Source organism: Apteryx rowi, unplaced genomic scaffold, assembly GCF_003343035.1.
Source record: "Apteryx rowi isolate R43461 unplaced genomic scaffold, aptRow1 scaffold_204, whole genome shotgun sequence".
Lineage (NCBI taxonomy): Eukaryota > Metazoa > Chordata > Aves > Apterygiformes > Apterygidae > Apteryx > Apteryx rowi.
This window is the reverse complement of record NW_020448353.1, coordinates 330,086-351,787: the sequence shown is the minus strand read 5'-3', so window position 1 is coordinate 351,787 and position 21,702 is coordinate 330,086. Positions and strand designations below refer to the sequence as shown.

At 38.2% G+C, this 21,702-nt stretch overlaps 1 protein-coding gene across 1 annotated transcript in view; it reads right to left on the bottom strand.

The window, feature by feature from the left end:
- Positions 1 to 21,702, bottom strand: part of TNS3 (tensin 3) — a 317,735-nt gene that overhangs the window by 44,581 nt on the left and 251,452 nt on the right. The window contains exons 19-21 of the mRNA XM_026063948.1: positions 8,295 to 8,473; positions 7,828 to 7,945; positions 7,650 to 7,730 (exon numbers count right to left, since the gene is read on the bottom strand). Of these exons, the coding sequence (XP_025919733.1) occupies positions 7,650 to 7,730; positions 7,828 to 7,945; positions 8,295 to 8,473 (378 nt within the window). The remainder of the gene's footprint in view (positions 1 to 7,649; positions 7,731 to 7,827; positions 7,946 to 8,294; positions 8,474 to 21,702) is intronic.

Here is a 21,702-nt window from a genome sequence, read left to right as displayed (position 1 = left end):
TGATAAGCATAACCACTTAAAATGGATCAAGCGACATGCTCTTAATCATCTAGCATACTGTTTTTCATGTGCTTTCTGAACTGTCAGAAAAACCAAGCCATTTATATTTTAAAAAGTTTTTATTGCAACTCATAGGTGTATTTAGCATACTTATTAATAGCATATTTGTCCTTTAATTGGCAATGTTGACAACACTGCATGAACAGAGATTAACACAACACAGCCTTCTCTACCAGTCAAGAGCTTTTTTGTGTGTCATTTTGAAATGGTGGTAAGTCTTCAAATTGCCTATGTATTTCTGACAGCTAATTCAGATTATGAGGATTTATTAGTCTATCTTATGTTTATTCTGCAGTCACCAACGCAGTACTTCATCACAGAAATATATTAGAAAAAAATACACACAGAAACTCATATCCCACTCCCACAATTTTCCTTATATTGTTGAGAGGGTTTTTTCATTTAAATGCGTGGTTACAGAGGAAAACCATGCAGAAGCAGCATGTTTTATAATTTGTTGAGAAGGCAACAAGGCTTGTGGCTGTTCTGTTATGCACTCTGAGTAAATTGTACACTTGTGGGCCATCTGTTGAGGAAAATCAGCCCTCACTAGTCTTACTTTTGTGGTAGGCACTTCCATCGTTTCAGCAGAACATAGCTATGTGGAGCCTTCAGGGTCAGCAAGGACCTGATCTTTGCCTTCTGAAGAGCTTGGGGGCACCTGTAAGGCAGGCTTTGAAGATTAGACCAAAGCCTTCACACAATGTGGCGATTGACTCCAATACACGCAGTGAAATAGTGAGGTGTTTCATTTTAAGTCTATGGTGTTACAAAAACTGAGTTAAGGTCTAAGAAATGGTAGACAGACCAGACTAAAATGAAAGTGCTTATAACACGTAAGAGACTTTAAAGATATTCCCAGCCATAAATATTATTACATCTGAATTCCTGTAGAACAGCATTTTCCTCATCAAATCTCCCATCCATTTAACAGACATCAACATTTGACTTGAGCACACAACTGGATGATGAGAAAGTTAAGAGATTCTTTCTACAGTTAGGATCCCCCCAACCCCTCCATTTGGTTACTCACTTCCCAGTCAGAAAAGTTAAATCCAATTTACATTCACTATTTTAGACAGAGGATCCCATTTAACTTTTCAGCAGTGTCTTAGTTCAAACAGGCAATATAGAAGCCTCACTAGCCTGTTGGAGAACTGTTGTCTTTTTCTTTTTAAATGGACAACCTCAGTATTTCCATTTGCTTATCAGTCAATACTTTCCCCACCTGGACTGAAAAGTCATTCAGTAAAAACAAGAAAAAGAGATCACTGTGAATACTTTCACAGAAGGTGAAGCACATAGCATAAACCAGAAAAAGAAAATTTTTCCAAAGCAGTGAGCATGATCTCCCCTGCAGGACACACAAGATACAAAATTTCTGGTTAAGGACTCTGTAATCGGTGGTGCAAACTGAAGAGGGTCTTTGAAAATTACTGTCAGTCTGTGACAACACAGACTGCCGAAAATACAGCAAGTTATCTCCAAACCCTGTGCATTAAAAAGTTTCCCTAAAGATTAGTTTTACTGAGCTAAGTGTGTCAAACAAGTAATACAGGGAAGATAAGAAAAAGGAGTGATACAGTTCGTGACATACTGCATTGACTTCAGTATTTACATTTGGCAAGAATTTGGTTCCTAACGTTTTTAACAATGCTGTATTGAATTCTGCAATGTCTTTCTTTTCTGCAAGGTTTCTGCAAGGACCTAATTAAATTCATGTTGGTAGAGTCCCAACAGGAGACCTGAGTCCTTTCATAGTTATTCTTTTTGGCTATGGAGGCTAACATACACTAGTAAATGGTATACTTTATCATACTTAAGAAACATTAGCTGTTTCACTGTAAAAATATTACGGAGGTAAGCACTGTATTTTAACCATGAGATAAACATGGCAAGGTCAATTGCAGGACAGTGGAAAATATAACACAGACCTTGTCTAACTACCTTGTAGTAAACATCATAAATCTCTTGTCTCTACTTGTGATTTTTATAGCATTTTAATAGCCTTACTGTAAAACAAGGAAAACAAAAAACAAAACGCACCTGTGTGTCCAGAAGGACAGAGCTTATGACAAGCATCCACTGAAGTGGATGCACTGATGTACTAAGTAAATAAACCCAGACGCCTGGAAAAGTTCGATATCTGTCACAACTTGCTCTTCATTTTGCCTTGGACACATATATCTTATGTACACAGGTAAGGGCAAGAGAGAGGTATGAAAAAAATTATATAAAACCTTTCATATTGTGAAGAATGCTTTTGCACATCATAAACTGCTAATTTTTCCCCTCTCAGAAAACAGCATCACTTCTATCTCCTATGCCGGTAACCCTTCTGACACGCACAAAAGCTTTCAATTCAGAACCTGGACACTTTTTTACTGAAGAAATAAGAAATGACAATCATGGAGTTACAGTATGAAACTACAATTAGTAATAGATTTCTGCACTAACAAGGAAATCTATTAGGTTGTGCTTTTGCCTTCGAAGAGATTTATGAAACATTCATCACCTCACCGGGTGACGTAACAGAATAAACCTACATTAGTCAATGGGTGGAATTTAGAATTTCAGTGTCTCTGTCAGATAAAAATACAGACTGTGTTAGGAAAAGGGTGGAAATACACCAGTGTCTGGACTTGAGGAGTACTATGACAGCATGAGGAGAAAATATGACCTTTTGACAATTTTTAGAAAAGATGCAGCTTGTACATATAGTACATGCATGGAGTGCAGCACCTGGGCTAATGTCACTAGTGGGCAAGAAAAGAGAGGGCCGTATGCACACTTAAACACTTTGAGATTCCTCATCCTAGCTGTCATTCCACTGCATGCATGACTTGAACCACACAACTATACCTAGGCTATGTTTGGAGAAGATGGAAAGCCAGGCCATCATGTCTTCTCCTAAACAGTGCATGGATAAAGAGTTATAAATAATCTTCCCTTGTTCTATGGACCAGGGCTTCTGCTGCAGGACAGTGCCTGTTTGTGAAGGCAGATTTTCTGCAAAGCTCTGTTTATGCTTTGGCCAAGGCTGAGGAAGATGCAGAAGGCAGGAAGTCTCTGAATGTGGATGGGGTGGTGAGCCAGAGTTCAGCTCTCTGGCAAAGAGCTTGCCCCGGTTTTATTTGGTACTTCTATATACAAAGGGACTTCAATTAGCTGTATGCTGTGCGAGACAAGAGAGCCTTTACAAGCTTCAAAATGTCCTACAAACAGGGCTTCTGTTCCTTCACTGATGCATAGGACTCTCCCATCAGATATATAATGGCTGTTATGTCACCAGGAGACTGTATCTGTGTTCTCACTATTTGGATCCTGCCTTTTTTGGTGAGGTATTTATAAAACTAACCAATTTATAGATGGCTCAAGTTTGTCTTAAAAAACAATTTGTCTTTCAGATGATCATTCAGACTAAGCTCCACAGGTGCTATATTGCTTGCAAGCTACATAAAGTAAGGAAAAAGGGCAATTACGGTAGCAAGCAACTGCACTGGAACAGCGGCACTTATAGCAAGGAACTGCATGCCTCAACACAGAACGACGAAGGTGAAACCTGCTCAGTTCTGAAAACAAAGTGCTGAACAAGAATGCGGTCACCTCTAGCCGACTCAGGCAGGAAGCCTTAAAGAAATTTATGGAAAAAAAAGAAGAGGTAGGACACAGCTAATGTAAGGGAGATACATGACAGCAGTGAACTGACTTACCCTAAAAAGTGGTTTCCCCAGGAAAGAAAATTAAGGTTTCTGGGGGCATTTTATACAGGGTTTTGTCAGGTTTCATGGAAGACAGTGCCTTTCACTTGAATAAATAGTTTAAGAATCAGAATTAGATACATTCAAGAAATAAGGCATACAGTGAACAGCAAGAATAATTTATCACAGAAACAACTTTTAAAAGAACAGATAATTTTGCCATTTGATATACATGAAGACTGGATGCCACTGTAATTCTTGAATATACTATACACAAAAACGTGTATTTTTCTTTCAAAATATGTACCTTTACTATTTTTCCAAAAACAGTCTTCTAGCCAGTAGTTCTGCCTTGATATGCCAAGTGCTAACTATACTGAAAGTTGTTCTCTACAAAGAAATAAAACCAGAGGACATAGAGGAAAATAAGAGGTAATTGGCAACCAGAACGTGATGGCATCCTCACTGCTATCTTGAAACGCAGATGAGTAGCAAAGCCAAGATGTAGAACAAAGCTATTTTGAGGTCAAACAATATCTGAACTGAAACAAAAGGGACAACATCTCAATGGTAGAAATTTCTGCCATGATTCCAAAGCCCTCAACCTGTTGAAAATCTCTGGATAAGTCAATCTGTTTCCCAACTTCTACCAAAATACAAACCAAGAGAAGTGTTTAGAAGAAGAGCAAGATTGCAAAAGGAAGTACTTAAAATTAGGGGCTGTCAGAATTATTTGCAACTTGTATCATGATGTTAGCATGATCCTTCTGGCATGTGCATTAAAACAGTCTTAACCACATGAAACGCTACTTTTGTTGCCTTCAGATTCTCTGACTCATTCAACACACAAAACACAATGCCCTTGACTCTGGCCATGAATCAGGGATAGGTAGCAAAGGTAGTGGGAAGATGTCTGCTTCACTTTTGGCCAAAGTGATAAGATGAATAAGCAAGTAAATACAGTAAATGTATACTGTAGATATAAGCAGTAAAGCAAAGCAGAACACTGAAGGGGAAAGAGAAAAAAAAGTGGTTTTATATATAAGGTAGGATTCTAATGTTGCTTCTGACAAAGAAGTTTCTGTGCTATGGTGGGAAAGTTGCCCAACAAACGTTTCTTAGAGATGCTCACTAATGGTACATTGCCTGTTTTCTGGATGTCCAACTGCATACCTTTGATCTTACTGTCAAAGTACAGTGTTCACAGGTAAAAACGAAGCCAAAGGGAGCTGTGCACTTGACTTGTAACATGCTGTACACCGTGACATACACAGGTGTACTTCTGTTTCAGTAGAAGTACTCCTGAAGGGACAAGTCATCTCCCCCAAATTAGTGGCCAAGCACCATGTGAACACCTTTTCTCCCTGTTTCAGTATTCCAATGGCAAGATAGGGATATCCTCAGAAGTCAACAAGAAGTACAGTAACTATAAGCCCATTCATGTTTGTGATTCACTGAGCTACTACTAAAATTGTAGGCCACACAAGAGTCTACTGAGATACCAACAGTCATGGCTATAGGTGCATTTGGGAGAGTGTGCACTAAGGCACCAAAGGCCCTAACACTCTACACACTTAAAATAAACCAATTCATTTAACATCATCCAGCCTGTGTCCTGAAAATGCCTACCAAGTAGTATCAGGGAACAAGCACATGTGCCACACCATTTATTAATACTGAACATATTCCTGCCCAAATCCTATTGTCCAAGACTTGACCCTCTCTACTTGATATTTACTTTTGCTAAATATCTCAAACCAACACACAATCATTTCCAAGCAGAAAGCAGACATAACATATTAGAAGAACTAACTGTCTTTCAGTTATCTTCTTCCACCCATCTTCATGCTCGTACTATTAGTCACGTCTCTAAGGAAGAGGGTGTCATCAAGGGACAGAAAAAGCCTTGTTATGTCATCTGGGCTCAGCTCAGAGTTTCCAGTTCTCTCATAGAAGTCCTTGAGAGTCATTTTTAAAGGGGTAGAAAACAATCCTTATTTTTATGTTCCAAGAGAGATTTTTCTGCTTTGCTCTAAGCTAGAGTCATTATTTTCAGGGGCCACATTAATTGAGAATCTAAAACCAGTATTTAAGAGGTGACAGCACTTGGAACTAAGGAGGAGAATCACCAACAAAACTGAGAAATATGCTGAAAAACACTTTAATCCTTCCAGGGCAAGTCCCCACTGTTAGCAACAGCACTGGAAACCATTTAACAACAACAACAAAGTATTCAGTAGATTAATTCAAGGTAAGCAAACTGTAATTGATTTGCTGAAGCTGACCTCAGGAGTATATTTACTTCAAATTGTTTAAGAGTTGAGAGAGTAAAGGTCAAAGCCACAGCAACCGAATCATAAACAGACGTCTTGAACAGTATAGAAGATTGCTTTATTACTAAAGATAATTTCATTCTGTGTTGATGTTATTTGCTTTTGCTAACTATTAAATAAGGCAAATTAAAGAAGGCATTTTTCCAAAGTTAAAGACACAACACTATAGCTATTGCATCAAAAACAACCATATCCAACTTATTGGAAACTCTACTATCAAGAGCCCACCTGAGAAGATAGTTGCAGCCTAGACAATATAATATACTTTATATTTTTATATATGTGTATATAAAAATATAAAGTATATATGTGTGTGTGTATACATACATATATATATTTTATATATAAATTATCTAAACATCTTCCAATGCATATAAGTTAAATGAATGTCTTTGTTTTTTATTAAGGTTTTAAATAAGTTATATGAGCATCCTCCTATGTCCAGTACTTTGATACAGTCATGTGAAATACTTTTTTTTTTTTTAACTTATGGTCTTAAAATCATTTTGCACCAGAAAAAGGTAAGACTCATACATTTGTCCAGAAAAGTTACAGCTAACAATTTTTTTTATTCTTTTAAAGCAAGAATAAAAAAAGTTCTACAGAAGAAAAGGCAAATACACAAATATCACGCAACCTCATTATGAAAAATTCCCAAGGAACAATCCTTTGAAGAAAACAGGAAAGAGTAGGTGACAAATTTCCTATGTATGCCAGCTAACACCCACCATTATGTTCTCCAATCTGCCCAAAGCCCAACAGCTCAACAGAGGGCGCTCTAGCAACCAGAGATAGAACTGGAGTAGTAGGGAGCTGAGCTGCCCTCACCTAAGCCATGACACTGTACAAAGTTTTTTTGCATTAATCTACTTATGTACTTATATGGAGATAACATAAAACGTTTGGAAGTTCTGTATTCATACTGAGTGAAATAACAACAGAACAAAGATGGTAAGTTATCAATGTACGCTTAGCAAAAATAATGCATGAATTTTGATTCAGAGTTAGAGAGGATACCTGGTGAAGGACATACCATCCTATTTTTAGCAGCAGAAAGTTAGGGCCAAGAAGAGGAATTCTTTACTGGCAATTCACAGCTAGATCACACTAGCCCTTTAAACACTACTTACATAATTATCTAATACCAACTACTTTTCCAGGCTTGCATGTTTACAAACTGTGTTGTGGCAACCCCCCCCCCTCCGAATATTCTTTCTTTTGACTAAGAAACTTCTTGACTTGAGCACAGCCAAGGCCAAGCACTACTGCCAGCTGCACGTGCCTGGCAAGATGGCACCATGGAGCTCACTGCTCCTTGCTCAGATGGAGCCAACACCAACAAAGAAGTCACAAGGAAATCAAATCTCTTGACAGTACTATTTTGATAGCAGAGCACTACAAGTCTCTGTGGCAAGGCTAAATTCTACTTCTCTGACTTGCACATATCTACATTCAACAGGCACATGTCCATATATTTATAAAGGAACAACTACTGTTTGGTTAGCTATCTTCATACACAGTTCAGTTTCAAATTATTTACGTATGGGGTTCTTACCAGGACCAGTTCTGTACAGCTCAGATGGGCTGCTGGTCTTTTGACTGGAGGGAATCCGTTGATATAGCGGAGGTGTTTTCACTAGAAGAGACAGAAAAGTAAGGTTACTCTTCAATGACAGGTAAAATGCTAATAGAACTATGAAAAGAAAAAACAAATGATGCAGACATTTCCTTACCACATGGTGTCTCTGGTGACAGGGGAAAAGCTGGCGTGGATGAGACAGCTTCATTTCCATTTTTGGTTGGGGAAAAGATTCCTCCATCTATTTCATCTTGGTAACATGCTATAGCCATCTAGGAAGGGCACAAAAGAGCAAAATCACAGTGTCAAAATTCCCACTTAATCCTACAACATAGTGGGGTATTTTTCATCATCAGATTTTAGAAGATTTCATGTAATCTGATCCACTTGCCCACCAGAGAGATCTTGGAACACTGAAACCACATAAACACATACAAAGGATAACAGCAGGACAGCCTGCAACACTGAATTACATTTCTGAGTTAACTATGGTCGTTCATTTTTATTGCCAGGATGCAAATGCAAATTGCTCTACACTGATTTTGGACACTGAACATGAATGTGAGGCCCTGCTGGCCATTCACTTCATTAAATCTTTCTGAATAATTCTTAATTGTTTACCTCTTTGGTCTCCCCAACAGCAATTAGCGATCCTGGATTTACAGCCTGGTCAGCAGTAGGAGACTTCATCCATCCACACCTGGTGTATGTTGGCTGCCCTGGGACATCATTGTCATACTGTCCAACACTCAACTTTCTGATCCTTCCTCCTGATGCATCAGCATCTTGCAAATCTGTTGCTGAAAACAAATACATAAACCAATTAATAAATTTTTTTTTTAATTAGAGCTGGTACAAACAAACACTTTACTATTGCACCTTTAATGATTCTGTTCAAGAATGAGATAATTGTTTTCCTAATTGCTTTATAAAATCATATGGGGGGGGGGAGACAGGGAAGCAGTTGCAAATAGCCTTGCGGACACAGATGAGGAGCATATTTGCAGTACACTCATTTCCAGAGGAGGAAAGCAGCAGTGTTGCTGGTGATGCTCATTTTGGAAAGAGGTTAGGTTCATGCCGCTGGAGAGCCTGCCAGCAGAGGCCGCTACGGGCAGCCAAATGGGATAACTTGTCCGTTTTTCCAGCCCTAATAATACCCAGTAGGTTTCAGAAGCAAAAACCACAGCAGGTTTCCAGGACTGCACTTCCCCAGAAAGAGCAGCTTCTTTTTTTAGCTAGCGCAGCCCCCAACCCTTACGAACTCAGAGTCGAATCCAGCTCACTATACACCTTTTGTGGCATACACAGCAACCGTACTCCATCACAGAAATTAGATATGACATATGCAGGCGGGCTATAACCTTTGGGAGCCTGAGGAATGGAGAGCAGAAGAGTAAGCCAAGACGGCAGAACAATCCGAGATATTCACGGGAATAAAGTGGTATTTGTTTTCAAAGCCGCTATTAAGAGAGTGTTGTGAGACAAAGCTTTTATGATTAGCAGGACTTTACGTTTAGTCATCCACTGCAACCAACAGCCACTTTCAGAAAAATTCTGCAGCAATCGCTTTTTTCACCCCTTTTGTAAGAATAAGTCAATGAAAAAGGACACCAACAAAAGAATTCCCCAGCAATCTTTACCGCGGAGCCACATCACAGTACAAAAACACACGTGTAGCAGCATTTCAGATATTCCTCTGTGTAACAGTTTTATTATCTGCATGTGCAAAAATATCTTTAAGAATTAGCTATTCCTCTTAAAAGAGCCGAAAATTTCTAACAGAGCTTATTTTCATTGCTTGGTGTCACTTAAACTAGGATTTCAAAACATAAGTGTTTGTTGGTTGAAGTAAAGCATGCCACCTGCCCACCCTGACCAGGGAGCTGTAACACAAGGAGCCCAAAGGGTGTCCCTCCTTCGACACCAGCAGCAGGTCTGAAGCAGTCCCTTTGACAGAGTACGACAACAGTCTGCACCTCCCAGCTACGTCCGTTTCCTCATCTGAAGCAGCTGCCAGTAACCACGGTGCAAAATCTGGCATGCAGCACAACTGCCTTTACTATGGTATACATTTCACCATGATAATATAGCACAACCACTGGGCATCAATATACAAATAGGTTTCCATACAGGAGAACAATTTTTATTCAAGACAGACAGGAATTTCACTCTAAAACATACAGAATTAAAGTTAGATTCTGCATTGACATATATATGCTGCCTCTTCATGAATTCACTGGCAAGTAGTGATTAATTCTAAAAACATTAATGAATCTCTTGTAAAACTATAAAATTAGACACTTTCAACAAATCCAGCTCTGCTACCATCAAAGCCAGTCTGATAGTAACTCCTACTACAGTCAGTTTAAAAATAATAATAATAATAATAAAATTTGGAAATTCCACTAATAGGGTTAAATTCTGGTGTTCAGGCATRGCCAATTATTTACTTCATCTAGTCAACATAAATACACCTGAAGATTCCTGGAAAAGACACAGTTCAAATTTCGTTTTTAAGTTACGACTTTGCAAACTAAAATAGCATCTATATTTTTAGCACCCATATTTTAAACATATATTTAACCTCTTTTTTTCTGACTAGAAACTGTATCTGTGGTCTTCCAGGTAAGAAGAACCTCTGAGTACATTATGAGGAAACAAGAGACATCAAACAAAATCTTGCAAGGCAGCAAAGAACATGAAATCACAAATATCTTCCAAACTATTCTTGAGTGATACTGAAAGGTCTTGAAGGTTTCTGTCAAAAATGGAAGATACTTCAGACCATAGAGTTCACACTTGTGAACTTACTTCTTGTAATGAAGGAAGTTACTGTCATGCCTGTAATAGTACTCCAGAAATTTACCAACTTTTTTGCATTGAAACTCTTACTTTTCTTTTTTTTTTTTTTGTAATTTTTGTAACAAAAAATGAGTGGGAATAACTGTACATAAATTCAAACTTCTAAAAGAGTCTGACACCAGGTGCTTCCAGTTCCACAGCTCCTCCATAGGAGGCAACGTGAGAGACGAACACCACAAAAGAGACTCATTCTACTCTTAACTGAGTTTTTAAAGTACAGACAATTTATTCCTGAAACTGCCTCTCTTTTTTCTACTTAACACAGCCACAGACAACTTTCTGAGATGGAATGTCAAACTTTTAGATGGCTAAAAACAGACATTAAGATGCATTGCAGATTTTGTGTGGAACATCAATAAGAAGGCTTCATCAACAGTATTTATACACTCGTGTCAGTAGTATTCATATACTTGTGAAGACTGTAAATTTCTATGAAGTTAATAATACAGTTCTCAGAAAGCTGCAAAGGGGTATCTCAGGAAAACTGGACATTTTCTTTAAATACCCTGGAAGTGCTTTACTTACCAAACTCCCAGCAAACGTTGGGTGATAGAGAAGAAAAGTTGAGCTGAATAAAGTTTAAAGCAAAGAGCCTGCATCTAAGATGGAAAGCTACATTAAGAAGTTAGCAAAACATGACTTCTACTCAGTTTACTAGTTCCATGAATGTATTTCAGAGCTACCTCATTAAAGGCAACAGATGTTTCTTTAATAATTATTGATTAAATAGGTGGGTTTTTACAATGAATAATGTAAAGCATCATGAGCCAAGACTTAACCAGAAGTCAGCTCATTCATTTTGGTTTCTATAGTTTAGCTTAAAGTTTTGGCAGAACTTCATAAATATCCCAGGAGCACGTTTACTTCTTTGAAAGCATTCTGCATACTCTTATTTCTCTTTTCCCTTGTGAACTACAAATATAATTTTGGTTTCCCTAAAGAACAAATAATAACATTCCTACAGATCGGCATCAGACATTTATCATGTTAGATGGTAATTGCTGGGCCACTGGAATAGCTAGCAGGAGCATGGCTAGCGGTTAAAGGTTAATCTTTGGTTTCTTTAGCTGCTGAGCTTTCCTGGAGTACTTTTGAAAGGTATTTATAACTATTAGAAAGAAAACAAAACTAAGCTAAAAACGCTGTCTGCAGTGGCTTGTCAACAGTGCTCTACTCTATGTATTAGTAGTTGCCCTGGCTAAACTACAAAAACTATTACCTTAATTAGTAATTTAGTATTGTACTCTTCACGTGTTACGCGTGTTTCTGCTTACTGAATACACAAGACACACCATGAAAAAGGTCCACACTTATTTTCAGTTACCACAACAACTAGTAAGAAGATGCCTACATGTCTCCATTTGACCCACGAGGCTCGTGGGCAAGCCTCAAACCCAGCTCCATTGAGGAGCATGGCAAGCACAGCCTGCGTGGGAGGCGCTCCGGGAAGAGCTTTGCTTGCCCAGGGGAAGGAACGAATGGGACCAAAAGCTCTTTCCATTAGCTCTGCCCATTACAGAAATTCTTATGATTTGTAAAATATAACTAACCGATGGTCATTTCCAAAACCCAGCACCATCAGTGGAACACCTTCCCTTAACTTCTGTATATTTTATACTGCAGCCAACTGTGCAAACTATGGTCAAATTGGAAAACTGTTACAACAGATAATTGTAAAACAAAGTTCAAAAGAAATATGAAAGTTTCATTCTCCTGTTACCAAATTCCCCTCTATAAAGGGCTCTAAATCACATTATGACTCTATTTGTGGATTTATTTTGTACATAAAGAGGCACAGCCCCCTTTAAAAATTTGAATATTACATCAGGCCATTCAATAGTCTTTCTTTATACTTTTCAGCATCATTTTTCTTGAAAAAGATAAAAAAAATGCAAAGTATTATAAGAAAGAGCATTAAACAAACCTTTGAACATGAAACCCTTGTTCAAATTGGTTTTCAATGCTGTGAAAAAGAAGCATGATACACTGAATCAAAACAGCATAAAAATGCTTCTTAGTTGAGAGTCTCTAAATTCATGTTATCCTGGTTTCTACTACAAATAAGTAAAAAATATATTTAGCAGTTATTCAGCACTTAAATAATCTGCAGGCTGCATAATGTCCTTTATATTATAACAATAATTATTTTTTGCCCTCCTTTAGTGTTAAGGAATCCTAATGAGGGACTAAGGCTATTAAACTATATTATTATTATTATTATTATTATTATTACGGATTTCTGTAAATCAGATTAAGGACTTCCTCCTCCCACTTGTATTTACAAATACATCCTATAGCTTTACAGTTAAGAAATGCATATAAGTGACATTTCAAAATAATCTATAACTTTCAAAATACAAATACCATTACACTAATTTCAAATTCTAAAAAAAATGAAATAAACTTTGTGTTTATCCTTACACCTAAAATGCATGGGGGTTAAGGAGGGTATAAAGAGGAAAAGCTGGTTGCATGAACCTTATGGTAAGTGATAAAATCTTTTTATGGTCATCTCTGTGAAATGACAAACAGTTCACATCAAGCGAAAAACTAATGCAGGAAACTCCCTTACAATTCCATCACAAACAAAACAATCACAAATCAGGTTTTTACAGTTTAGATAACTCTCCTTGATTTGTAGTTGCCCCTCAACTAGTAAATGTCTTTAAATTTATAGTCTCAAGAAAGCAAAGATGGATTGACTCATTGTTAAAAATTTCCATCTTTTTTAACCTTTTCTTTAGCACCACTTACCCTATACATTGCACTGCTGGAGTCCAATAAGTCACTCTTGACAAAAGAAATATCATTGATAATATAAAATTACACACTTAAAACAGGAACTGACAAGGCCAAGGAAAACCAATACTAGTGTTTTTGCACAGCCACGGGAAGGCTTTAATCCAGTCCTGAAACACTCTTATGGAATAGACAGAAGTTTGCTCCCAATGCTGACACACAGTGCCTTCCATCCTCTATCTACTGTGCTTACTGTTTTTGGTTCAGACAGCTTGCTTTCCATGTGTCATGTTGTCTGATCAGACAGGGCATAACTACTTCATGGTGTTGGTACCTGAAAGTTCTTGTAGTCAAAAATATTTTTTAAAAACATACTGTTCCACCAGTAAGTACCTGATTCTACACTTCATCTAATCCATCTAAATGCAGGTCACCAGTACATTAATCTCACTGATTAATAACTTCAGGTCATCTCACCTTCAGAAGGCTATGACTTATTTTGCTAATTTTAGAGAGAGAATCTTTTAATAAGATTAAAGACACTGAACTTCATAACATGAAATAAGAGTGACATGAAAAAACAGGGCCTGAGCCGTACATTTCAGAAGTTCAGCCAATTCTTTGGTTTTAAAGTGATTATCTTATCTTCACTTACTGAAAGAAAATGATCCAAAAAGTCTCCCTTTCAGCAAAAGGCTATACATGGGCTTGCAGTTAGTTGGAAAGGTCACTGAATGCCTATTATTGCTACCAGTGTTAAAACAAAAAACCTTACTGTTTTGTAATATGAGCCCCATCAAAGCCAAGTGAAGCAAATGGTAGCTTCAACAGGTTTCAGATCAACCCTAAAAAATTCTTTCAACCTGAAAAAGTAGAGTTATTCTTTCTAAGAAAATTTAAAACCTCTGAAGTGGTTTAAAAATAATATTGTATTACTACATTTCTCTCAACAGACAAATGCAAATAAAAGTTGACTTCTCCTCCAGGTGCTCTGTGGCTCTCCAAATTGTTTAATACCTTTTTTTTCCTCTGTTAAGTTTCTTTGTCCATTAATAACTAGAAAAATTATTCAGTAGGAGAAATAACATTCACCTGACCCCTGCATAAATTGTCTTTGGGTAGAAATTCACTGATGTCTTTTCTATTATAAGGACATAAGAAAGAGTAGACCTGAGACTGGTCACTATCATGTAAATGGTGATTAACAGGAACTTGTGAGCGATCAGTGATTTATACATATCCTCCATTCCAAAACTGAAACAAGAATCTTGTCCTAACTGCTTCAGAGTTTCTAGAAACCCAGATTATGATATCTTTATTCCATAAAATGTCTTCCTTCACTGAACCTCTTTGCAGTGTCAAAGTCCATTCAGTAGGAATCAGAGCATCAGGAGCTGTTCCTAAATAATACACTCAGGAACTTACAGTTCCATATACGGTGGGTAGTACCACCAGGGCCCTGTCTCTCTGCAGGATGTACATCCTCATTCACTAAACATATTGAGGTGCACAACAGTTTAAAAAAATTGTCAAAATATGAAATATAAGCAAAAACAATGGGCAGAATAAGAAAAATGATGTGAAGAGTTCCGGCCTTCAGTGTCCAACTTCATTACTAGTCCCTGCCAAGCTACAGCAAGATTTTAGGACGAACTCTGCCTTTTTTTAATGCTACTACCCTCAAAATATAATGCTATAAAACAAATAAACAAACAAAAAATCTAGAAGTCCCATGATGCTTGGAAGTTTTAAACATTCTATTCCATAATCCAAATTATTCCATCATAACATGTCTCCATAGAAACCCCATTAACTTGGTCCCCTAATAACATTTTGCTGTGGCTACATATATGGACACAGCATACACTAAGTAGCCACAGATTTGAGTYATAAAATCAAAACAGAATAGTTTTCAGATACTGGCCACAAAAAGTCCTTACTGGCTATACAGCTCGAGTGGCCCCACATTTCAGAAGTGCTGGCTTAGATTAAAAAAAGTTTACAAAAATTCTATGTAGTTTACAAATGACTAAACATATCTTTGTACAGCCACAGAAGCTGTATGGCCTGACAGAACGCAGCAGACCAACATCTCTTACTGTATAGTAAGTACTCTCTTACAGTACAGCTCCTACGTGTAATTATCAAGGGAATCCAGAACTTATAAAACAGTCAAGACTACTGTAAGGAGATAGCACAAACCCCACATTCAAAGAGTTTCAACATAAGACTTCCCTTGGTGTCTGCAAATGCTTCCAGATACGATCTGAGTAAGTATCATTTCAGATGACAAGAATCTCTTCAATGCTTTTCTTAACCTATGACTGGCAATAGCTGCTTCTGCTCATGCAAGTGCACAAGAAAAGTGCGTCACATGCTTGGCAAGGGGACAAAAATAGTTTAAATCAGACTATCCTCTGTTTTAATAACTGCAGTTTAGAGTTTCAAATAACATTTTCTAACATGCCTTTTAATCCTACAATTGATTTSAGTCTCCATATGTCTTGTCTTACAATAACCAGCTGCTACACAGAGTTAGGAATTTTAATCTTTAAGGTACTCTATAGAACACTACATCTGCAAGATACTCTGCTTTTTCTTTACCATGGGGAATACTTACAGTAATGGGATAGAATAATCCCATGCAACAGTACAGGCTGGGCACCAACTGGATAGAAGGCAGCTTTGCAGAAAAGGATCTCGAGATCCTGGTAGTCGCCCTTGGGGCAGAAGGCCAACTACATGCTGGACTACTAGCTAGATGGTAGCCAGCAGGTCAAGAGAAATGATTATTCCCCTCTATTCAGCTTTTGTGAGGCCACATCTAGAGCACCGTGTCCAGTTTTGAGCCCCAAAGTATAAAAACAAACAAAGAAAACATACTGACAGACTGGAGTGAATCCAGCAAAGGATTACCACAAATGTTGGAGGCTGGAGTACATGACATAACAAAAGGCTCAGGGAACTGGGCTTGCTCAGTCTTGGGAAGAGATGGTAAAGGTGGGGGCTAATTGCTAAAGGAGGGATTACAGAGAAGACCGAGTCAGACTCTTCTTGGAGGCACACAGTGGCAGGATGAGAAGCAATAGATAAACTTTGCAGCAAGGCAAATTCTGACTGGATACAAGAAAAAACAATTTCATACAGAGAGCAGTCAGTCCCTGGAGCAGGTCCCAAAAAAGCCATGGAACCTCTAATCTTGGAGATTTTCAAAACTGGACTGGACACTGCCCTGTGCAAACTGATCTAACTGAACTGGCTTCGAGCAGGAGGTTGGACTCAACCTCCGAGGTCCCTTCCAATCCCAAAGAGTCTCTGATTAATGACCTTATAAAGCAGTTTTATTTGCCAATATTGCCTTTAACCAACAGCAGGGGAGTTTAGACAATGCCAGATGGTATCAAATCAGCAAGAATTAACTTCAGACTGGAGTCATACTGTAAAATTTTCACATCCAAATGCAAGACCAAACATGTTTTGGTTTAGAATATCTTTTGGAAATTAGGACAGATCTACACTCATTGGTTACACTCCAGGTTTAATGAGAAGGTGTTAGATTAAAAAAAGCAAACTGCAACATTAAGGAACACTTTATTGTTATCTGCATTTCAGGCCAATATATTGCTGTGTTAGCAATTCATTATCTACTGCCATTCAATATCATATATTGCTTTACTAAGTTTTGAATTTTTTTATTTGTAATTTTATAACTAAATGGGTGATCAAGCTTGTTTTTGGTTACTATTTGTTTTTCTAAACCAAAGGATGTTATCAAGCTTTGGACCTAGTATTATTAACTGAAATTTCATATTGTATGTTGGCCTTACAACTTTAGAAAAATCCTATCATCTTGAAAATCTGTCAAACAAGAATTGCTGCAGTCAAAAGGGAAGCAATCGATTATCTCTTTTTTGCAAGATGCTAATCTGAAAAGYTCTGTGATGAATCTATCAGGCATGCTGCAGATATGGTGAATTGTTATGACATTGAAATATAAATCTCAGAACTTGTCAAACTAATTTTAACTACTTTAATCATCAATACTTAAATGAAAATTATGATTGTTTAAACTCTATTCAGAGAAGATAATGTTAACCACTGTTTCACAGATGGTTTCTCACTTAGTTAACTTCACAGAATCACAGAATCGCTGAGGTTGGAAGGGACCTCTGGAGATCATCTAGTCCAATCCCCCTGCTCAAGCAGGGTCACCTAGAGCACATTGCACAGGATTGCATCCAGGCACGTTTTGAATATCTCCAGAGAAGGAGACTCCACAACCTCTCCGGGCAACCTGTTCCAGTGTGCTGTCACCCTCACAGTGAAAAAGTATTTCCTCATGTTCAGATGGAAGTGTCTGTGTTTCAGTTTGTGCCCGTTGCCTCGCGTCCTGTCGCTCGGCACCACTGAAAAGAGTCTGGYCCCATCCTCTTGACACCCTCCCTTCAGATACTTGTACACGTTGATAAGATCTCCTCTCAGCCTTCTCTTCTCCAGGCTGAACAGGCCAAGCTCTCTCAGCCTTTCCTCATAAGAGAGATGCTCCAGTCCCCTAATCATCTTTGTAGCCCTTCGCTGGACTTGCTCCAGTAGTGCCACATCCCTCTTGTACTGGGGAGCCCAGAACTGGACGCAGTACTCCAGATGTGGCCTCACCAGGGCTGAGTAGAGGGGGAGAATCACCTCCCTCGACCTGCTGGCAACACTCTTCCTSATGCASCCCAGGATACCATTGGCCTTCTTGGCCACAAGGGCACATTGCTGCCTCATGCTTAACTTGGTGTCCACCAGCATTCCCCGGTCCTTCTCCGCAGAGCTGCTTTCCAGCAGGTCAACCCCCAACCTGTACTGSTGCATGGGGTTATTCCTCCCCAGGTGCAGGACCCTGCACTTCCCTTTGTTGAACTTCTTGAGGTTCCTCTCTGCCCACCTCTCCAGCCTGTCCAGGTCTCTCTGAATGGCAGCACAGCCCTCTGGCGTATCAGCCACTCCTCCCAGTTTTGTATCGTCAGCAAACTTCGTTTATTCCTCAAGCAGTATTTTTAGAATATTAAAATCATTTCAACACCATCCCTTTCACAGAAGGCAAAGGGTAACACCTGTATGTTTAAGACAATCTGTCAAACATACACAAGCCATTCTACCCAGCAAAACATATGGTTTGATAAAAAAAAAAAAAAAAAGTAAATCACAAAAACTCTCAGAACTAGAAGAAAAAAGGAAAGCATATTAGGATGTATGTTTGATCAATCAACCAACTAGTATAACTTAACAGATACTGTATTAAAAACAAAAATACCCAAAGGAATAACAGACTCTGCAGACAGACCACTTGGAAATCACTGCTATGTACCAGATAGTGACACATGGAAGAAACACAGAGGGACAGACAAAACAGACAGACTTCAAGTGAGCTCCTCACCACTGCTTTAACCTGGGTGAAAAGCTAGTGCAACATTAAAGATGGTCTGCCAGTTCAACCCACAGATTGATAAAACTCTGGGTTGTCTCAAGCAAGGAACTGTGAAGACTCCCACGAGGCTGTTTTCCCAGTGCCCCCTTCACAGACCTTAGCATAGTTATGAAGGCTGAAAGACAACTCTGGGGAGAATCATGTTAACATTGCAGAAATTCCAGATGCTGTTGCCTATACAGCAATTTAGAAAGACCTGCATAACTCTGTCTCCCATTACTAACAAACATGGGGATTCAATCTAACAGGAAGTTTAACAACTCAACAAGAAAAAAAAAAGTCCATAAGTTAACTCTTAAAAGAGTAGAAAACTACAGGGCTGCCCCACATATTAAAAAAACGCTACTAGAACATTATCCACATCAAAGCTATTTCCTTCTCTGGCACCATTTATCTTCTACAAAGTGTAAGATTTTCCTAGAAGGCACTTAAAAGACAGCCTAGTGCTTAAACCATTAAACCAAGCAAATCCATTTTAATAGTTTAGAAACAGTTTTATAATCACTGTTAAAAATTTAAAGGAAAAATAACACCTTCAAAGACAGCAAGACAAAGCTTAAGCTAAACATTGTGTTGAAAAAGGACAAATAAATGCAGATCCTGCTGAAATAAAATTATGGGTTTACGATGCATGCATTAACAGAGTATCCTGCCTTATGACATGCGTAATGTCAAGTCCATCCAGTCGATGGCTGAACATGAAAACTTGTCTCCTGCCTCCAAACCCTTTTAAATTTCATCTAGAGTAGCAGCATATAAAGGATGAGCTTCTCATTCAGCTTGCTACTTTGCCGCATCCTTTCAGAGAGCTACCAGCAACATAGCGTACAGAGTTTCTGAAGTCCATAAGCCACTGGCAGTTTTCTGTTTGGACAGGAAATATCAACAGATGGGTGCTGCCAGTCTCTTGGGCTCCCTGAAAAAGGTGCTGTTGAGTTCACCGGCATCTCCTACAATTGTTCTTTCTGTAATTGGTTCCTGCACTCTACCTGTTTAGTTGAGTAAGGAAATAACTTGTTATTAAGCCAAAGAGAACTGATACCATGATGTTTACACAGCTAAAGTGTACCTCCTCATCTACATGGCAGAGTTGCAGTAATTCACCGTTGAATAGTGAGGGTTATAGATGGTCTGAAAACAAACCTAGACTACCTCAGTTTACAAGATTAAGACAAATAACCATTCCAACTTTTATATTTTAATTAAACACTTTGTTTATGCTCAAATTTCCAGATTCATATCTCTGTAGAAATATTGTTTCAAAGAGATCAAGGAGAACTTGGTACAAAAGCCCACTGAACTGCATTTGTGATATATTTAGTGACTCGATCCTTCTAAAATGTAGGAATATACACAATAGCCAGAAAAATCTCTTCATTCATGAAAAAGCACCCCTAAAATACTTAATAATGATTCACAAGTCAAAGTATTCCTTCTTACTTACCTAGAATGGGTAGCAGACTAGAGTCCAAACTCCTGAAAACCCATTAGCCTAACAAGCAAATGCAAAGGTCAACATTTCACCCCAAAAGCTGTCTGCGTAGGACACAGCAGCTTCACACACCTGGCCACTTTACCTTCTTAGCCCTTTTACACTTGGTTAATTGTGGATAGTCTTCAACAAAAGTCTGTGGGAAAATTCGAACTCCTACCTCCAGATTCATAAACAGATGGCATAACCATTCTGCTCTCAGACCCGGATCCTGAAAGTTACAGGACTGATAAAATCTCTGGAATAAGTACATGACTATTAAATTTAATTAGAAACTACTTTGCTGCTAAATTTAGCTAGAATAGCTTTCCTCTTCGAAAAAGCCATATAAATGTGGTCAACACTAAACCAATACTTATGAATTGTTGAGATGAACTGGTATGCATAATAACACAATAATAATAATAATATATAAGGTACAGCACAAAAAAGAAACAATGGTTAATGGAAACAGCACTTYTAAACCACTGGTGATTTTTTTTTTCTTTTACTCATATACATATAATCTTATAATAGCTCATGCATAGACTGGTTTTGTGCTGTTGGACATAATGCTGAGGAAGTAAATTAGCAACTATTATCTGACCATGCTAATCCTTAGATTTACTTTTGTCATAAGTGAGAAAATAAAAAATAAAAAAACTCCATTGAGACTTGCAGTTAAAGATTGCAAAATTTACTCTAACTGAAGTACCAAAATTTACTTTTGTGATGGACACTACAACAGGTCTTCTACTGTATTGTTAGTACATGGAAATAAGGGACATGAGGATCTGGACAAGATTTGCTCTCCTGTCACTTTACAACTTGTTTCAGATGGGCTGTTTGCTCTCTCATGGAACAGAAGAGTGAACATTTGGAATAGTTCAATGCCCTCCCCCCCCCTTTTTTTTTTTAATAAACTGTGAGAATGAATTTCTCCTCCTCTCCCCTCTGACTGTAAATACACTTTATCATGATTTATGATACTGTAATTTGGACCATCTTCAAAGATTTATCTTTCCATAAAGCAAAGACCTCTGAAGATGTTCCAGACACTTGTAATCAGATGTTTAGACACCTCATTTTTATCCATTTTGCGTGTCATCTCGAGATGCTTGGATTTTTTCAAGGGAGGGAAGGAAGATGGCTTTGTCTACTCTGATGCCCAATTCAATATTTACTGAGGTGAAAAACTGCATAATCTGCTTATACAATGTAAGAGTGTGTCAACAGTATTTCTGCGTTGTCACCACCAATTGTTTTCTACAGACAGAACTTCATTTTCTCTTGCTTCACTAAGGCTTCTTCAGCCCAAATCCAGAAATAGTCTTGCTTTCTCTGTTGCACCCAGGAAGGCACGCATGTTAAGTAACCCAAGCATAGTTTAAGATGACATATACAAGGAACACAATATCTCCTGCATGAAGACAACTGGAATTAGCCAGGAGCAACAGAATAACTTCAGTTTCTAGGAAAAT